A 21,434-nucleotide genomic window follows, 5' to 3' on the forward strand; every position below is an offset into this window, starting at 1 on the left:
AATGAACTGAAGTTTATGGAATGATTTTGTTGCAAAATATGATGGGCGACTGCTGATTTTTTAGGTCTTTCATATTTTAAGTGTCCTAAGTGTTCCTTATATCTTATTTTGATAGTTCTTTTTTTCTGTTCATAATATTTTGTATCGCAGTCCTTACATTTAATTTCGTAAATTCCAGACTTTTCCGAATTCTCGACTTTGTATTTTGGACTTCCTAAAAGGCTCTGTAGTGTTGTGTACAGTAAAAAGTTCTTCGTGTATTGGTGGTATGGAACTGACATTATTTATCTTGGTTTTTGTTCTTTCTGAAAGTCGAGATTTCATTCATTCTTAACCTAAACTTTTTTTTTATTATGTCACCTACAATACCCCTCGAGAAACCGTTAGTGGCTGCTATTCCTGTATTGTACGTTTTTCTTTTGTGAACCTCTCATGTATCAGAGGAAACGTCAAAAGACGAAGCACCAGAAAATTCAACCCAGCACGTTTGTGCTATCCACAGTGACGTGAACTGTCAGGAATATACCTGTACGTGCTTGTTTCCTTTTTAAATACATCGTATTCTAACCCTCTCCATATTGACTCCTCATTACCAAAACGTCAAGAAATGGAAGTTGTCCTTTATTTTCTAACTCATACGTGAACTTTATTGATGGAAATCTATCATTTAAAAAGGAAACAAAGTTCTCAATATTTGATTTTTGTTTTCGAATATCGCGAAAATATCATCCACATACCTTAGCTTACTTTTTTGGTTTCCACACTAAACTAGTTAAATACAATTAGTGTTGAGTTTTTTCAAAATTCATTCTCCAAGTCACTTTACTAGCTTTTATTTTAATATTGTTCAAATGGAATGAATATACGATTTTCAATAACTGTAGTGAAGATAATCTTGAGAAGAAGTAGTAGAGGAAATGAAAAACGTACTTCATGGAATAGAAAAGTAATTAATAATCGAATCCATCAATGAATGATAATATTCAATGTTAATGTACTCGTATGTGAAATAATCTTTTATTAAAACGGGGTTTTATACTGCAAATAAAAGTTATTTTTGGAGATCTATTGAAATGAGCCAAAAAATAAAACGATGATTTCGATTGAGAAATTTAACAAAATGGTAATAATAAAAATAAACATAACGAGAAGAAATTGATCGATATCAGAATACCAATCGATATCAGTTTCTGGCAAATGCAGACTACATATAAGAAAACTCTAATAATTATGAAGCTCTGAAAGTAGAATATATAAAAAAATTCTTCGAATGATGCCCAAGAGAAGAGGGTAATTCAAATTTCGGTTTACTGAACGAAGAATAATTTAATTAAGAAAAAATAATGATTGCTTTGGCAAATTTCAAAAACTGCCTTCGTCGACTCTATCGAATCCCGGGTACTCATCTATATCTGTAGGGTAGGGAGGGTTAGTGTAGACCCACAGCACTTAGGACACATGTGACCCATTGTACATCCTCCCAAGGAGTTGTCCTCCTAGGTCATCGTCTATCCTGTCCTTTCCCAGAACATGCCTCTGTGCTGGGAGATATCTCCTTTATATCGGCAGGTGTAGGCCAAGACTCGCCGAACGATAACTCCGGACATTCGCATATGACATGCCAGCTTCCCAGGGTCGCCAAGGGTGATCCTGGCAAGATTGCATCCTTTGATTTCATCCCATCTCTTTAGGGATTGAGCATGGGTGTGACGTTTGGCTAGTTCCCCAATTGTCGAAGTCATCAGGCCGTAGGTGCCACTGGGTCCCAAAATTTTTAGTCCAGCCGCTTCCTTGGCTAAAGAGTCAGCAATTCGATTACCTTTACTCCTGTCGTGCTCTTTAATCCACCTCAGGATAATGTTTTTATCTACCGAGGCTTTGGCTAAATTTTGGTGGCACTCTAGACCCTGAGGTAACACGTTGTCTGTTCAAGGCTAATAGGGCTTGTCTGCTATCAGTGCATATTGTTATGTCTTTGCCAGAAATTCCTTTCCTGGTTATTTCTTTTGTGGCGACTGAGATACCAGACAGTTCTCTTTGAAACACACTGGTATTTTTCTCATTCTCCACTTAATCCTTAGGCTTATTGATCTGGAGTACACCCTATATTCTGAGCCTTCTTTGGTTTTTAAGCAGTCTGTATATATGCGTATTGCATTTGTAGCATCTGACTCTGTGTTCTGTTTCATTTGTATTTTGTAGGATTTATTGAACACAAACCTTGGTTCAATTGCATCCTAGGTTGCCTGCAGCAGAGGTTGCGCAGTAAGCGCAACATGACCATTAACGCAACCTTAACGTCCAGAAGGGTCACACCAGTAATTAATTCCACTGCCGCGGTTGGTGTAGTTCTCATGGCTCCTGTGATGTTTAAACAAGCCAATCGCTGAATTTTATATAATTTTTGCATAGCCGTTGGTTGTAGAACTTTCGATCCCCATGCAATGGCTCTGTTCGTTAACATAGTTCTTATTATTGCAGTATAGATCCAGGTGACCACACGGGTTCACGGGGTGAAAGACCCCATGCGCGTCCCACTGTCCTCCGACATTGCTCATAAGCTACATATGCTTTTTTTTGCTCTACTCTGTAGGTGAGAGTTCCATGTTAGCTTCCTGTCGAGAATAGTACCAAGATATTTCACCTCTTCAGAGAAGTTCAGTTTACTTTTGAAGATTTCGGGAGGTTTTAAGCCCGATAAACTTCTTTTCCTGGTGAAAAGGACCATCTCAGTCTTCTTGGGATTGATCAAGAGTAAGTGTTCCTTACACCATGTGTCTATCAATTTGAACCCATCCTGCGCTTTATCGCACAGTGTGTTCACAAATTTGCCTGTCTGCATGATAACTATGTCATCTGCATATGCAATTGCGTAGAATCCATTATTGTTGAGGTAATTAATTAGGGTATCCAATCCCGGGCACTCAATTTTTATGTTGACAGAATTGATCGACTTGTGTTACGTTGGCAAAGTGCACTGATTCAAAGTGCGCTTGTTTCGATTAAATTTAATGAGTATTCACTGAGATATTACAGTTTAAAGTATACTCATAAAAACGGAGAAAACAAAACAACCTGATGTTTGTTGACGCCACTATAGAGTTGCCTAAGTATTTTTCAATATACACTCGTATGAGAATGACCAACGTCTCCATCGATAATGAATGATAATTATTACTCACTTGAAATTGAGGTTTTTGAAGGAGAAATGTACTTCAACTATACCCGTAGTTTTCACTCTTGTTCGCAGTATGTCTTGTTCCGTGGGTTGATAGTCTTTAGCTCCTAGTCGGTCTAAGTCGTCTAAGAAACTGAAACACAAGAAATGATATCAACTTCCGACATTTTAACACACTGTATGTTTTTACACCATCAGATGCACTTTTCAATTCCGAACGCATGTTATGAACATGATATAACTAAAATAAATCGTTTGGATGATGTAAACAACTGAAAATCGAATATGTGTGGCGAATGGTTTATGTAGGCTGTCGCAGTTTTGATATATTGTGTTTGAAATGTAAAATTAACATCAGTAATACATTACCGCCGACAAAAATGTTCTCATCTGTAATATACCAATATGAAATTCAATGAAAAAATAAGATAATCAAAAGAAAACGAGTGAACGAACATTTTCAAAAAGACAAAATATTTCTTTAGTAGCAGAAACTATGTTTTTTCATCCCACCAATATTCATTTTTTCAATAATAATAACGGTTCTGATTTACGGACTGCTGCTCCACTAAAACTAATGAAATTATAGTTTTGAGAAAGAATATTTTTTTCACTAAAATACAAAAAAATCTGTCATCTTTTCGTGGGAATAATACAATTATTCAACATGCAAATTTTAGAAGCAACATACACGTTTTTTTAAACCGCGCGTACTTTACAAGTGGCCTATAAGTAATAATGACCTATAAGTAATAATAATAATAACTTTATTCATTCATTTGAAAGGTTTCACACAACACAATGATAATAATAGTTGAATGAAGAAAAATGACGATACAATTTCAAGAATTTATTAAAACACAGATATAATATAAAAATATAAAGTTAAACCTATAACAGTAAAAAGGATTTATAACAGTTTAAGATATCAACTATCGTTAGTGGCAATTTCAGTTACACAACGTAAAATACAATGTGAATAAAAGTAAAACTTTTAAATAAATGGAAAGAATAATACATACCTATATACTAGTAAAAGAAAATGGCACAATAATTGAAACACAATAAAATATATAATATAAATGAAAGATGTAGAGTGTGGTCTCCAAATTGAAATGAAAACATTTACATTGAATTCAAGTATTTTTTGTCAACAAAATCGGAAACTACTATCCTAGGTTGAGAAAAAATGAATAGTCCTATTTTTTTTTAAATAAGTGAATCATTCGGAAATTACCAATCTCCTCAGGAATAGTATTTTACAGTTTTGGAGATAGGTAACTATAAGAGTGTTGAAAAATTGATTTTTGTGTCTGGGGAATTACATGGTAATTTTTTCTGCGGGTGTTCTGTAAGTGAATCGGTAGAGCGATTTTTCTGTTCTTATGGTAATGGATGACAGTATTATAATAAATGAGCTGGCGAATATCAAAAACTTTTGCTTCGTTGAACAGAGTTTTAGTTGAATAATAAGTCGATTCAGCTAAATACTCACTGTTTGTTAGAAAAACTAATATTTTAACGAAATCTTCACCAGCAATGCAAAAAAGTTGTTTCCAGTTGTTCAACTTCTTCTGGAAGCCTGTCGATTTCAGTGAAAGTATGGGTTAATTAGACCTATATGTTTTATATTCCACAAAGATGGTTGCCTGATCATGCTAACTTGGTTATCAAAACGCTCGTCGAGAGATAGTATTTTTGTTCAGGCATGGGACATGTGATTACAAGAGATTCATTTCACGACATAAAATTCTGTAAGTTGCTACTAACTTTCAGAATTATTGAAACTCAAAAAACACTCCAAAAAACTTTACCAAAAGCTTTGGACCCCACTGTGTTTAAAATGTCAGGTCAAAATATCAAATCGGTTTTTCTTTGGAAATATTGCATCTATATCTATCTGGATCTTTTGTTGTTGAATTTATGCAAAATTCAGAATGCAATGCAAATCCTAATCATATTCTGTACCTAGTTGTAAACATCATCAAGCACGTCTCTTGACAAAAACATCGTGGTTGTTTGTAAACAAACACATCATGAAGAATAACAACCCATACGATTTCAAAATATGATTATATTCAGCGTTATTACAAAGCCACTTCAAATTATACATAAAAAAATATAATATCTTGTTTTAGGGGAACAATACTAGATCGAGCAACATGAAACTTTTTTCAACAAAGTGGAACTTGAAACAATGTTTCGATAAAAATTAACATTATTTGTCAGTGCTATGGGAAAATGGTTCATTCCTCAAGAAATGAAGCCTCTTTCAACAAATTCACATGATATTTCGTTAGCAAAATAGAGCGAAATATAGAGGTTTGTCATTTCTATAACTATAAATAATTTTCCATTGCAATTTTTTTTTCAGGAAGGTGAAAGTTCCCACAACGATCTTTGATCTTCTTCACAAAAATGACGTGTTCAATAATTGAAATATTAATGTTTTGTAGTATATTCGTTTATTCAAAAAAATAGAATAGAACTGAGTTCTATTTAGCTAGGGACCTACGAAAAACGTTACTATATTTAGTAGTATTAAACACAGAACGTGTATCACCTGTAATTGCACTGTTTTTATTGTGCGGTATTTCATTTTTCTAAGTGTTAAATTCAAATCCGTTCCCTTTCTATCATTGAATCGTTGATACAATTTTCTTGAATTCAGTGGCAAATAGATAAATCGTTATTCCAGTCAAGAATAATGGATTTTCAGCAACTTTACTCTCTATTCGAAAATTTTTTGAATAGATTCACATGAAAATCATAATTGCTCGAATAATATGTTCGAATGTCTTCATTTATGCTTTGTCAAATGAATGTTAGATATGATGCAACACGTACGTTTTGAACAGTGAATCATGACTTGTTAGTTCTTACTGAAACATCTGACGTAAAACGAAGCTACTGAAATTACTTTCCCAATACAAGAAATTTTTCTCTATTTTTTTTACAAATTTTTTAATATTTTTCTTTATTTACACAAAAAGTAACACATGGTTGTTTTTGTTTTTTGGTAGTATTTAAAAAAATATATTTATATATATTTAATAAAATTAATTTGTTTAAAGCAAATTTTTTATTAAATAAAAAAAATAATTTTAGAATATCAAAGAGACATAGAAATTATGATGAAAAAAAAATCTTTCCTTAATATTCATATTTAGTAGCAAAAACGTTATCAACAAATGCGTTTTAATGCAATAAAACTTTTTTTTAAGAAAGCGATTATATACAGCTGTATATATACAGCTATAACATTCAAACATATATTGTAAAATAACAGATGATGCAAAATTGTAAAATTAATTTAGGGTAGTGTACCTGTATGGGTGGTACACCTATAGGGTTTACCTGTAGGTTATATCTATATAGCATAAATAGCGTAAGCTTCGCGATAGTTTCTAGTTTAATCTTCCCCTTGAAGATGATCACTTGGTGATCGAAACACGTGTCGAGGTGTTGAAAATAGCGATTTGGTGTTGGAAAAAATCTTCATTAATAGACATCTGGAGTAGTTATTGATAAAATATTTTTAATCATTTCGTTGAAGTGAAATTAATAAAGTGATATTTTAACAAGTCTCAAATCCTTCAAAAAAGCATTTTTTCCAGATTCATATTTTCTATAACACATACATACAAAGCTGTATAACCTATATTGTTATCTCAATCGATAATCTGTTCAAATATTTTCATTGCTACTCTGATTGGTAATTTATCTCTGTGGTTACTAGATTTGTTTCTACCTTTTGGTACGGTGACTCTACTAAAACTTCTTATCAAGCTATTTAAATTTTTTTATGTTTTATTTATGAAAAAGTATTAATTTTTCTGCGATTTCACGTGTTACGTCCCCCAATCCTATGAAAACAACGTGACTTTCAAAAACCTTTTACAAAGCAAAAACCTCAATAAGTTGGAACCAAATGGAAAACATTTTTATCATTCGTGTTAGAACAAAATTTGTAAAGACTGAAACCCAAAATGTAACCATCGGTTACCAAATTGTTTATATTATATACGAGATTTATGAAAAAAGAATAAATAAGAATCAATTTTGGTCAGTAGCGAAATAACTTTATTTGTGGCAATAATAAAGTTTATCTGAAATAAAAACCATATTGAAATATGCAATTGCAATAATTTACAATAAAAATGAGGTTTTGTTATTTATACCAATATTTCTACTCGATAAATCAGTCATAATTTTGTTAATTTCAATAATGAACATTCAACTGTTGATATAATAACTTTTATGTTTCCTATTGTCTTCTATTTAATATGTACAATAATTACAGGTAAATTTTCTGTTTTATTGAAAAGATAAGTTTCCAGAAATTGGAAAAAATTGTAAAATAATGCTGATGCATATTTGAAAGTGATTTTTGATACTGATCTATTTTTTCGTTGATAATTTTTGATATTGTCAAAAATAAGGGTACTACTCAATTAATAATAATAATGTGGTTTTAAACTCTGGCCGTTGAAGAATATGTTGATGAATATGAAACCATGGGAATGCAGAACTAGACACCTTCCTGAAGCACATCAACAACGTAAGTCCTTCCATCACTTTCACAAAAGAGAAGGAAGTCCACAACGAATTGCCATTCTTAGACGTATTGGTGAAGAGGACCGACACTAAATGGGAAACATCTGTATACCGAAAACCCACTCAAACGGGACAGTATCTGAACCAGGAATCCAACCACCATCAATCGACTAAGAGGGGAATTATCAAGACTCTAGTAGACCGTGCTATCGGGCTTTGTAATATAAAGCAAGGTCTCGAAAAGGAACTGGGCATCATCAAGAATGACCTTCAACGTAATGGTTACTCCAAAGTGATGGTGGAACAGACTTTGGCTAAAAGACATCAAGAGCCTCACAAGGCAGATAAGCCGCCACAACCAGTACTTGTACTTTCCTACATCAGATGATTGTCGGAAAGGATAAGAAGAAGGGTCCAAGTATAACATCAGGACCTGCTTCAGATCTGGGAACACTATCCGTAGCAACCTCACGAAAACCAGGCCACCAAACGCGGACTGCGATTTCAAGAATTGCATTTATCGAATTGCATTTAGCTCCCGCTAAAACCGATAAGCGGAGAAAGTGAAGAGGGGATAGGGGAAGCACTCGAATGACCTATAAATGGTCAGATCTCGGAGATTCTGGATCCTAACAATTGAAACTTCGTGAAGTAACTTGGCATGGAATCTTTTAATTTCAATTTCTTGTTTGATTTTAAATTTTCATCTCGTTTTAATAGTTCAATTTTTTCATTGTTGCTTGTATTTTATTTCATTGTAATTTGCATAATATAATTGTTATTTTTCAGTCAATCTTTTTAATTTTTTATAGATTCTTTCAGGGATTTCAAATAAATTTGTATCATATTAGACAATGTAAGTCCGAACTAATAAAATGCAGCACGAAACATTGTCAACCACCTTCAAACAAACATAATAATGGTATTTATTGGATGAAGTAGGATTTAATAACCAAAAGGCGAAGTTCAAAACTGCAGTGTAGAACACTACAGGTGTTTTTGTTCTGCCACTCCCACTGCCCACAGCCAGCTACGAGAACTGACAACAAAAATATAACTAATACCAAAAAAAAAACAAAAATAGCTAATGAAATACATTATAAACCCGATATCGATCAGCATTCGAATAACAACAAAAAAGAAATAAACATATGGAAAAATTATTGAGTAGATTTTTTTTGACAAACCTCGTACATGACTGAAACAGTTCGATAAACTATGCTTGCATTTTATTCCGCATGAACCTTTCATGAGGAATAACTTTTTTCATTAAACCATTATAAAAAAAGTTTCATATATGGTTCCAACGTACTGTACGAAAAACAGTTACATTACTCTCCCAATGACGGAGTTTTGTTACTGGTCGTATGTATACCTCAATCCTGGTTCCGACTTTTCCATCGAGGACAAGAAATACTTTTGGTGGGACGGTAACCGGTTGTATTGGCATGAGTGGTTAATTCTACTCATTCAATATGACCGATATGTGGAACGGTCGTTCGAGCCCTATGACCTGACGATCGATTTTCATTGCGTATCGTCCAAGCCCGTATAGGAATCGCACGTTCAAAAATAAAGACCTCGTTAATCCTTAACTCGCATAAGTTTAGACTTCTGAGGTTTGTAGTTCGTATGGGCGACAGCTGGGCAAAGGAAAAACAGATTTCAACTCCTGATTGTTGTAATAGAATCGTTGTAGAATATTCATTTGGGAAAACTCCATCGGAAATTTTATTATTCCACAAGGATGCCGTTCTCAGACTGAAAATGCTATCAAAAAGTGTAGTTCGTAATGAGTTCAGTTGAATTTTAAAGCGATGGTTAGCATTATATCAACGCGTTCTTCACTCATATACCGCCTTAGGTAGAATCAAGCGGACTAGGTCTGTCAAACAGTTTCCTTTACAGTATCTATAGTCCCCAATCTTCAGATAAAGTTCTTTTATACTTTTATGGAATTAATCAACTTCTTTTTGAAAATAGTTTTCCAAAAAGAAAACATACCAATGAAAAAGGCTTCGAAGGGTTACTTTAGCTCAAAACTTTTAAATTTGAAGGAAAGGGTTTCGCTTTCTAGTGAAGGCGATGAAGAAAATATTGGGAACCGACAGAGTTATTGTCCTCATGTACTTGTTTTGGGTTTATTCCAGGAAAAATATTCCACTTCTACCTTCCATTAGATCTTTGAAAGTTTAGGATTTCAGCCACTGGTGCCATTGATGTGCTTATTTCGTAACACATCCAAATGCGTATTTACATTGATGGATGGGGTTCAAAGAATCCGAAGTTATCGGTAGAAAACTAATATTTACATTCCGCAAATAGATTAGAAAAGAATTTCGACAAATAATCAGTACCTTATGGAATGTCGTTTTTCTTTTCATTGTTTCAAATACTTATTCCTTAATTTATTGACATAATATTTCAATTGTTTCAATATAATTGATTCATGCATTTGCTGGACACATTAAGGATTAATGTTCACAAAATGTGTTCTATTTTAAACGACAGATGTCTTCCAATGTTATATTTATCAATTTGTTTAAAGAAAAGTTGTTAACAGTTATAATATTGATACATTGTTTGAAATTTTTTAGTGAATTTAAGTGATAATCTAATATATAAAATTCTCGTGCACCACCCTAAACATTTTTTGAAATTTTTTGGACACATTTTTTTGTTTTTATTTTTTTATGATGTGGCATTGAAAAATACATATAACCCTCAATTTTCACCCTTCTATCACCAACTCCTATTTTTTAAAATCCATTTTACTAATTTAATCATTGCTATTCCCATCAAGCGTCTACCGGTGTCACTTCTCACTCAGTAAACAGCACGGAGTAGGGATGGGAAAGAAGCTGGTCTCCTGTCTCTCTCACACAATGAGCCTTCTTTCACTTCCATCACAGTTTTCGGCCACTATCATTATTTATTCATCGAGTGTAGATACAATTTCCGATGACACCGAAGCTGTGAAGGTTGGATCGCTCCGTAATTTGAATACACCACGGCTGTGCAACAGCTAGCGATTATTCTGTAAAAATCAATGAAAAAAGTCGAAGCCAGCATTTTAAATGTCAAGTTCCGAGGTGAAAATATATCAATACCACGAATCGCTATTATACCTACAGATGTGCCAATTGATTTTAAACGTGTGCAGTTAACAATTAGATTGGCATTTGCAATGACTATTAATGAGTCCCAAGGCCAAACAATGTCCGTTTGTGGCTTGGATTTGAACACACCATGTTTTTCACACGGACAATTATACGTGGCATGTTCTCGATTAGGCAAACCATCCAGTTTGTTTGTGTTAGCTGAACAAGGGATTAATATTATTTGCGAGTGTTATTTATCTGATAGAAATATATTATGAGGCAAAGCAACCTTTGACAGGTCAGCTATCAAAATATTTACTATAATCTGTGTGAAACATAAATAAAATTATTGTTTGTTGGTAGTCATAGTTACATGAATTAAAGTAATTGTTGATATTGTCAGTTCTGCGGCAGAATCGAACCGATTCTTGCAAAAGCTAAATGTTTAGATCTGGCAACATACCTGTCTAATGACATTTGGCAACATGCTTGATTATTTATATGACAACAAAACCCCAGTCAAAATAATTCACTATTACAGAATATTAATAAATTGAACATAGCACACCGTTTCACTTTTCAATAATATTCCTATAAAATAAATTAAATTTATGAATTAAATTGTTTATTGATAATTTTAATTCGGCGCTGACGTCAGGCGGATTTTTATGGAACTATATCATCGCCTAAACGCACACTGTTGGTGTTAGTAGGATAATAATCCGTTCGACAGCAGCGCTGAATTAAAATTATCAACAATCAATTTGATTCATGTACCATTTAATAAACAGTAGAACGGTGTGGCACAGCGCTTTACTTTTCATCATTTTTTATAATGAGCTGAACTGTTTTGATTGTTGAATTTGAGTGAAACATGAATTTGGTAATTGCTAATTTTAATTCGGTGCTGCGGTTGATCGGAGTTTTGTTGTACTATTAATAATCAACAATGTTGCCATATGTAAAGGTGCGTATTCACCAAAAAAGCGAGCACGAGCAAACAAGAGTGAACGAGCATTCTGCATCAATAATCGTCTGGTGAGTACGGGCTAGCGAGCGAGCGAACGTATGCTTGTTCACGTTCGGAAAAGATCGAACGTGTTCGCACAAAGTAGATGGATCAACTACGACTACAAACTTGAAGATATTCGCTCTGGTGTGGACGAGACGTCAATATGTCGAGCAAACACGAACATACACGACCAAACATACACGAATGGTCGCTCATGCTCGCTTTTTTGGTGAATACGTACCTTAACACGTTAAGTTCGTGATAAATCCGCTTGACGCTATCGCCGAAATACAATTATCAACAACCGTTTTAAATGTATTTTTCAAAGAGTTCCGTTTCCGATATGATGGTGGACGGACGTGCCGATAACAATCGTCCACAAAGAAGGTACGCGGACGCCATTGTTAGAAAGGGAATTCATTTTGTGTTGTGAATGTCCGCCGTTATATAACGAGCCAGCAATCGTAAATTAATAATAGTGTTTATAAAAATTGTGTGTGTTTTAAAATAAATAGTGCTCCCATTCACGCCGGTTGGAGGCCGGGGTGGACCGGATGTCCACGTGGAAGTACTAAAGTGTAATAAATATATAATACCTGCTCCCATTCACGCTGGTTGAAAGCCGGGGTAGACCGAATGTCCACGTGGGAGTAGGATCGCAACAATAATATTTTATGAAGAAAAGGATAGTTTTTATTTCCTAGCACAGCAGACCTCATTTCGGACACAGACTTGCAAAACAGCAAGACAGTCTCTGTCCCCCGACGAAGCTTTTGTTATGTAACAGCCAGTTACGTAACAGGAGGAGAATTGGTCAAATGCGCCTGAAGATAGAAAGCAACGACCATTCAAAATATAATGTATTTTTAAAATACACTTCACAGGATATCAAAGAATTCTGAACTTTCTCAGAATTTATCTTGAGCTGGAATAAAATTATAGTTCTATGAGTATGTTTTGCACAAAAGATGTAACCAAATATTAGATTCAGTACATAAAGGTGTATGTTGGAAATATTAAAAACGTAGAACTATTATATGTTATATAAATATAACAATTTCAAGAATTTAGAGGAAAACATTCAGCTTTTGAAGTACAAGTAAGACAGACGATAATCTGTATTTATTATCAAGAATGTTTCCTGAGAAAACTTTGACAGTAATTTGAATATTTTTTATTGAAATTATATTCCCAAAATTACTTTCGGAAAGTGAATTTACAGTTTTATTATAATACAATAGTTGCATAAACAAGTAACATTTTATTCAAAGGTAAAAATTACATGAGGAATTGATATGTTTGTTCAATTTACTTGTAAAATATATTTCATTGACTGTTGAATGACAATGTTTGCAGTCTTTTGTTCAAATTACAACTTAATTCATGTAACATTGCAAATCAACTTTCATCTAAAATAGAACAAATTGTACGAACAATCGCTTTTGAAGTGTCCAACAAATGCATGAATCAATTTAAATGTTATGTGAATAAATTGAGCAATGATTATTTGAAACCACGAAAAGTAAAACGGCATTCCATAGTACCTGTTGATTCAGTAGGCAGTGAAAGGCACAGAACGTATCTTTGTCTGTAACTTCTTTGTTCGCAGATATATTAGAAATCTACTTATACGTGGGCTGTTCAAAAAATAAGGTGAATGTTCCAATTTCGAGGTCTACGCACATGTGACACAATGGTTCTGGCATTCGCGGCCGACGTTTTCAGTGCCACTATTTTCCGGGTTTGAAGGCCGTGGATTTTTGGACGTTTCGCAGGCGCCAGTAGCTTTTATATATCTTAATCGAATGCGCTAGAAAATTTCACCGAGATTCTGTCGAAATCGATAGCATTATTCTCGCTGCTTCTAGAGCGGCAGGGAACATTGTGCATTCGCGCTCTCTTAGCTACGTCACGTTTGGTTTATGGTTACCAGTGGCGGCCGGCGTTATTTTCTTTCGGGCATGATTTACAACAGGATCATGGGTATATTTTTGTGACATCAAAACCAAAGTCCAATTGTCCCAATGGAAGAGACTAGGAGAGCCATGACCAAAAAAGCACGCCAAAGTCGATCAAATGGCGACGTTTTGCTCACTGTTTTTTTCAATTACCGTGGCGTAGTGCATTAAGACTTCTTGCCACATGGTCGTACGGTCCATTTGGAGTATTATTTTGAAGTTATGCGCCGCTTGCGAGAAGCAATACGAAGAAAATGTCCATTATTGTGGAAAAACTATTCGCATCACAATAATGCCCCTCCTCACTCTTCATTTCTTGTTTATAATTTATTGGCCAAAATGAAAAGCGTAATTATGCCTCAACCACCGTATTCACCAAATTTGCCCCCATGTGATTTTTATGTTCCCAAAATCGAAGAGATCCATGAAAGGAGGGCGTTTTGGCCTTAGAGAGCTCAAGGACATACCAAAAAGTGCATATCAGAACTACTTCAAAGATTGGAAAAACCGCTGGCACAAGAGTATTATATCTGAGGAGGATTACTTTGAAGGAGACATGATAGAAATTGATATTTTTTGAGAAAAATGAAAATTCATCTAATTTTTTTAACAGAGTAGTACTTTGCTAGAGTAACTTTCAATTAGCTATTAGACTATGGACATAGAACTTTCATACTTGGAACACCCTCAGTTCTGACATTGTGAATAAGGACCTATATTCGCTGAGAATTTTTTTTCGACATTGTTAGTTCAAAATAGAGACATTTAATTGTCTCCCACATTCCTGAAACTTTCGGCAATTTGATGAACATCGGATATAGAATAATGCTTTTCATTACGTATATCCTCCAAAGTATTCTCCAACTTTTATCGTTCACGATACACCATACAGAGACTGAAATTTGAATATCGCCTCGCATATCAATTAGGACGATATCCACCGAGACCGTTCAAAATAATGTCGGTGGCAAAACTCTCGTTTTTGTAACCCACTCAAAACTGCCTACAGACGGATTTTATCCCTGCTGCCACATTTGGGAAGGCCTAACCAAATAAACATAGGAAGCCGATATTTTTCATCCGCATTAGAAATGTAAATATTAAACTCGATTTCATCATCAGAAAGCCCTCGCCTGTTCGCTTGCTGCGAGAGGGTTTGATGATTTATATACACTTGTATATCTACCATCAAAGTTTACACATCTCAAATTTATCCGGTTGTGAGTAAACAGAGCTGCGAGATCGGAAATGTCTACAATGAATAATTCCGAAATGAATGGACGTTTCGGGTTATTTTCGTCGGTTGACCAACCACCAGGTGAAAACTTGATTATTATACTAAAACCAATAATGATTGAGAGTAGAAGTAAGCCCAGTTGACAGCAAATCGGGGACGTGCTTATTAATTTTTGAGAGGGTTAAGAATGAAAGAAAAATTCTTAGTACAGTTAGTTAAAATATTCATACACATTTTTTATTTATTTCATTAAAACTTTGCAATATCGTAATTTACCTAATCGTTGTAGTCATTAGGTGGGCCTATATATATATATATATATATATATATATATATATATATATATATATATATATATATATATATATATATATAACTTTTCTCACTATTGGGTTGCAGCAATTGATAAGTGAACTCTTTATAACTATTCTCGAGCTTTCGAGTAACTTAAACTCATCGTCAGGGGTACTAGAAAATACAAATTACAAATTTTTAATAATAGAATATAGGTAATATAAATCTAAATGTACAAATTTTCGTCTAATCTTCAACCTCAGATTCGTCACTGTTGCTACCGCTATCATCAAAGTGAATTATGATTGGTTCAATATTTGGTTCAATACGGTTGTCTACGTCCCACATTTTTTGCTCTTCTTTTAAAACATGCTGCATGCATTTCTTCCAGTCTTCTGCAGAAACAGTTCGAATAGCTTCTTGTAGGTGATGTTGCACGTCCACTAATTTAAATGTTCTGTTTTCTCGTGCCACATATCCTTTTACTTGCGCCCAGATTAATTCTATTGGGTTTAATTCGCAGTGGTTTGGTGGTAACCTTAAAACTGTAATTCCACGACTTAACGCCATTTCATCCACTGCGAATTTTTTATATTTGTCTGTGTGTAATTTTGTTAGCTGAAGTAGTTCTGCCTTTAAACTACCTTTTTGTTATATTGGATGTTCTTATTAATTAACCATTCTTGAATTGCTGCTTTTTTCCATGATTGTTTCGGTAATGGTTCTAAATGTCGACTATGGTATGGGGCATTGTCCATGACGATGACAGACCCAGGTTCCACAAGTTGAATGATGCCTTCAAACCATTTTTCAAACACCTCCGCATTCATCTCTTCATGATAGTCGCCTGTTTTCTTAGATTTAAATATTAATTCACCCTTTGGTAAAAATCCACTGTCACTTCCTATATGCGTAACTATCAGACGACTACCTTTTCCAGATGGCTGTTTTAACCCAACTGACAAACCTTTATTAAAGGCTTGTCGTGCACTTGTTATATTACCATCCTGCCATACTTTTTTGACCGTATGTCCTTGGTTAACCCATGTCTCGTCCATGAAGTACAATTTTTTTTTGAGCTTCCGAAATTCGTCAATTTTTCTTAGATAGTTTCTTCTCCATGCTATTATTTCTTGACGTTCAATGAGAATGCTTTTCCTGTCAACTTTTCCCTAGGTAAATTTCATTTCGTGTACAAGTTCCCTAAAAGTTTCTTTAGCCATTTTTAGGACCAGTTCATGATCGCTAAATACCTCCAGAACTGTTTGTAGTGTGGGCAGCTCATTTCTGAAAAAGAAACTGTGAATAGTTCTGCGTATACTAGTTTTTGGCGTTTGTACGTCCCCATGAATTTCTGCTTCTCTTAGTATTTTGTAAATCGATGATTTTGGTACACCGGTATAATCAGAGCACATATCAACTAATTTATCTTTTGTAATTGTGGAACTTAATGATGTAGAAATGCCCGGTTGGTTATTCGGAGTTACACACGTAGAATTACAGCACATATGCACAAAGTCATCTTTTGGTGGCTGATGATCTCTTTCAAGACAGTGAAATACTCGCAGTACAATTTGTTTTTCTCTTACTGACCGAGACTCCGACCGTTTTACCTTTTTCGACGTGGAAGGCCCGCCCATGTCTCCCATTTCTTGAGTAGTTTGAGAACGGTGTAGAAATATAATTATGTAACGCTTAAACACTTATTAGCACTATCATTTTCACCAATTGTTATCACAACACGTCGATTGCTGACTAACTTAACTGTAAAACGTACAATTCACGCTGTATAATTCACAAACCAATGATACGCTCATGGCTGCAAGTACATTAGTGAGGACTGCAACGATGAGATGGAAGTTACGGTAAAGTGACAAAGACAGAAATATCGTTGCGTACAGCGTTGCCACTAGTTGTAATAAATATCTAACACTATACAGAAAATAATGAATTTTAACTGATCAGTAATCAAGAAATGTATAAGTATTACTCATTACAAGCTCATTACTGATTTTTATCATAATTAATACCTTTTAATCGTACTAGTATTGTGTATTATCTATAATTTGCCACAACCTACAACTCTACTGCTTACTATATTTTGATTCTGGTATAAACTGGTAACGTAAAATTTAGATATGACAACGCGCTTTATTCTCAATCATTATTGGTTTTACTATAGGTTGTTTCAAAAGTTGTCTGTTTTAATGTCATGTGTTTTTGTAGCTTCACATCTCAATAAATATTTATTCTACTATGTCGAGGTATTGCTATATTCTAAACCGTAACAGATACCAAGACGATTGAATGGGAAAAAAGGCAACTGTCATCGGCAACAATACAATGGTCGAAGAAAATGTACGGGGACCCTCGCTCTTCTCGAGTTATACGGGGAAAAAAATGCTGTTTTTCGTTTTTTTCGAATAGAATTGTTATTTCGGAGAATATCGAAAAATGGAAAAGGAAAATGTTATTGTATTCGAAGTGTGCTAATACGATTTAATAATAAATATTTGATAAAACGTTTCGTGTCAACATGACCACCATCATCTTTTTTTTAAAATACGGATCTGTCTTTTTTATCACAGATATTGATGAAGCAATAAATTCCGATTCAAGGGTATATCACATTTGATATTTTTACAGCGTTTCATTTGAAATAACAACCATCATCAGTGACAACAATTTTAAATTACGGTCCTGTCGTTACTTATTTTGTAAATTGTTTCGATTTCTTCAAAATATAATTCAGACAACCCAATAAATTAGACAGGTAGGTACTTTTTCGTTTTGTAAATTTTTGTATTGCCATAATCCTTCTTTAAATGTTTATTTCTCCTAAATTAATTATAATTTGTAATATTTTTAAAATTCTCAATCCTGGAACTAACAAAAATATCAGTTTTTGGTCAAAATTCGTTTGTTGCATAATTTGGTATGATCAAATAGCATCTCAATTCATTTACCGTCTTAAACGCGTAGGCTTTGCTTGGTTTCTATGGCAGGAAAAATGAATGCGTTGTTGATATCTGTTGAGAACAGTCAGACGTTTATGAACATATTCAAGATGTTTTCAAATGATGAAAAGACTGATATGCTATTTAGTTACGCAAAACCAAATAGAAATCCTTCTTTGGTAAGAAATATGTATGTTGAGCTATATCCGAATCGTCGCATTCCGAACATCTAATTGTTTACCCGATTAGATGAGGGAATATGGTGCATTTGAAAGAAAGAAACCAAGAAAATGTGTGGTTACTGGAAGTGTGAGGAATCAAATAAATGTTATGGGTGAGCAAATATTACCACATAGAAATTTACACAGTGAAAACATCTTTTTTTTTATTTAGGATTGGCGATTTACAAAAACTATGCCAATCAAGATTGTTCTTTACGAGATTTCTGTAAAATCCACCAGAACTATTTTGAATATAAATATAAATGCTACAGGAAGTTCATCATCTCAATGAAAGGGAAGCTGAAAATATTTGTAAAAAAATAATATGGACGGACGAATCAAAATTCACCAACAATGGTTGTTTTAACAGAAATATCCATTATAGGTGGAATAATACAAATGAACCTTTGCATAGAGAAACCAGTTTCCAAGAAAGTTTCGGAATGAATGTTTGGTTGGGAATTGTGGGAACAAACTTCCATGGCCCTTTCTTTCACTATGATCAATTGAATAGTGAAATGTATCTTCATTTTCTATTCAATGAAATCGATGACTACTTAGATGAATTGCCACTGAATATCCACCATGAAATACAATATTTTCAATAGGACGGCGCTCCTCCCCATAATGCAACAATTATAAAGGAACATTTAGATGCAATATTCTCAAAAAAATGGATTGGAAACAAGGGACCAATTAACTGGCCAACTCGATCCCCAGATCTTACTCCTGTAGATTTTTTTGTCTGGGAATATATGAAGAATAAAATTTTTAAACACTAAGTACAGATATTGACCATCTCAAACAAAAAAAGATGCATTTCTTAGTATTACACCTATTATGCTAGAAAATTGCCACAGAAATTGTTTGGACCGACAACTTATGTGCATTCACATTAAATGTAGATTGCCATGTAGCTTTGATTTTCCGTATTGGTTTCATTTTCCCCAAAAGTTCATAATAAAATAAATTGTTTTTCTGTTTTATTGTTGTCACTGATGATGGTTATTTCAAATAAAACGCTATAAAATTATCAAATGTGATATACCCTTGGATTGTAAATTTATCGCTTTATCAATACCTGTAATAAAAAAGACAGGTCCTTATTTAAATAAAATATGTTGATGGTGGTCATGTTGACACGAAACGTTTTATCAAATATTTATTATTACATCGCCATAGTACACTTCGAATACAATAACATTTTCTTTTTTTTATCGACTTTTTTTGGGTATTTGTTACCTTCCACAATCTGAAAAATATAAAATTTTCCTTTTCCATTGTTTGATATTCTCCGAAATAACAATTTCATTCGAAAAAAACGAAAAACAGTATTTTTGGTTTTCCTCGTATAACTCGAGAAGGACGAGAGTCCCCGTAAATTTTTTTCGACCATTGTATTGTTCCCGATGACAGATACCGTTTTTCCCATTCAATCGTATTCGTATCTGGTACGGTTTAGAATATAGCAATGTTACCCTATGATAAAAAAAAACGGCTTGTATACTGATCGATAGATCGATATATATTCTATGTCGTGGTATATACTGATCGATAGATAATTTTGTACTCTATACATCGATGCTGTTCATTTTTTCCAAATTTTAATTTTCTGCCTCTTTTCAGCTTATTACTAAATGATGTCGTTAACGATATTCGGTCAATTTTTCTCTACGAATTCAAATTGAACAAAGCGCTGCCGAAACAGCCCGAAAAAATAATGATAGTGTGAATGAACCCATCGTTTGACGTTGATTTGCGAAATTTCGTTCCAGAAGAACGGAGATGAGCCCCGAAGTGGTCGATCCACAGTAATCCAGGACGAGGATTTGAGGATCCAGGTGGAGAATGACCCTTCACAAACGATGCGTGGGATGGAGGAAGAACTGGGCGTTAGCTCCCATGTGATTTTTAATTAAAACTTATTGGAAAGGTCAAAAAGCTCGGAAAGTAGAAGCCACACGATATGAATGATCGACAGAAATTGTCACGTTTAGAGGTCTGTTCTTCTTTGCTTTTGCGCAACCAAAACGATTCTTTTTTGGATCGGATCGTCACGTGTGATGGAAAGTGGATCCTCTACAACAGGAGACTCAGGACCGTGGTTGGAAACCGATGAGCCACCCAGACACTTCCCAAAGGCGAGCACTCATTTTTTATGCTGACGGAATGGGGAATGTTCCTCAATTTGGCGCCTGATTCAAATGGCGCCTATTTCGAATAAATTGAATAAATATTCACAGAGATATTACAGAGATATGAGTAGACTCATAAAAACGGACAGACTTTTGAAACAACCTAATACAAACCCTATGCTTCGAGAGAAAAATTCTATTCAGATAACAAACCTATACAGTGCGAACGCCAAAAGTCCCCCCACCTTTTGACTTCTGAACGGGACAAAAATCAAGGTCTTACGAAATTCAGGAAAAAGGGCATAATTTTTAAATCTTTTTGATAAGAAAGACAATACTGTTGTCTTACTCGCCAAGAGGGCGCTACCAACCTTTTTTCGCATGTATTTATTTCTACAGACCACACACCACAACAAAAATACTGTCTCTCGAGAGGCATAATTTTTGTTCTGTATTTTTTGTTACTGTCTTTTAGAAAAGATACTTTTTGTTCTGTATTTTCATTAGATTTGGACATCCTTGCTTTTTTGATTCCCGGCGATTCAGGCGTCTTCCAATGCATCAATTGCCGCTTTGTTTAACAACATTTTGAAAAATCCATGTTTCGTCGCAAGTAATAATGTTTTTCATTAGTCCGGGATCTTCTTCTAACCTTTCAAGGAAATCTGAGCAGATCTGTTGATGCGAGAGCTTTTGGTCAGGAGTCAGGTTTTTTGGCGCCATCTTTGCACATACTTTTGTCATGTGTAATTCCTCGTGTAATTTTTCTAACCGTTTCTTTATC

At 34.3% G+C, this 21,434-nt stretch overlaps 1 protein-coding gene and 1 long non-coding RNA gene across 8 annotated transcripts in view; one reads left to right on the forward strand and one right to left on the reverse strand.

Annotated features, from left to right (window-relative positions):
- The window catches only part of LOC111508330 (uncharacterized), a 47,244-nt gene extending 40,990 nt beyond the window's left edge, over positions 1-6,254 (forward strand). Inside the window, exons 3-4 of the long non-coding RNA XR_002722513.2 lie at positions 5,317-5,500; positions 5,553-6,254. This is a non-coding gene — a long non-coding RNA (uncharacterized lncRNA). The remainder of the gene's footprint in view (positions 1-5,316; positions 5,501-5,552) is intronic.
- Galphao (G protein alpha o subunit) overlaps positions 1-21,434 on the reverse strand; it is a 176,205-nt gene that overhangs the window by 13,819 nt on the left and 140,952 nt on the right. For all 7 annotated transcript variants that reach the window (XM_074181373.1, XM_074181376.1, XM_074181375.1 and 4 more), the window contains one exon: positions 3,183-3,311. In XM_074181373.1, the coding sequence (XP_074037474.1) occupies positions 3,183-3,311 (129 nt within the window). The remainder of the gene's footprint in view (positions 1-3,182; positions 3,312-21,434) is intronic.

This window comes from Leptinotarsa decemlineata, unplaced genomic scaffold (genome assembly GCF_025532065.1).
Source record: "Leptinotarsa decemlineata unplaced genomic scaffold, Ldec_3_MD MMD2_tig00026307_RagTag_RagTag, whole genome shotgun sequence".
NCBI lineage: Eukaryota > Metazoa > Arthropoda > Insecta > Coleoptera > Chrysomelidae > Leptinotarsa > Leptinotarsa decemlineata.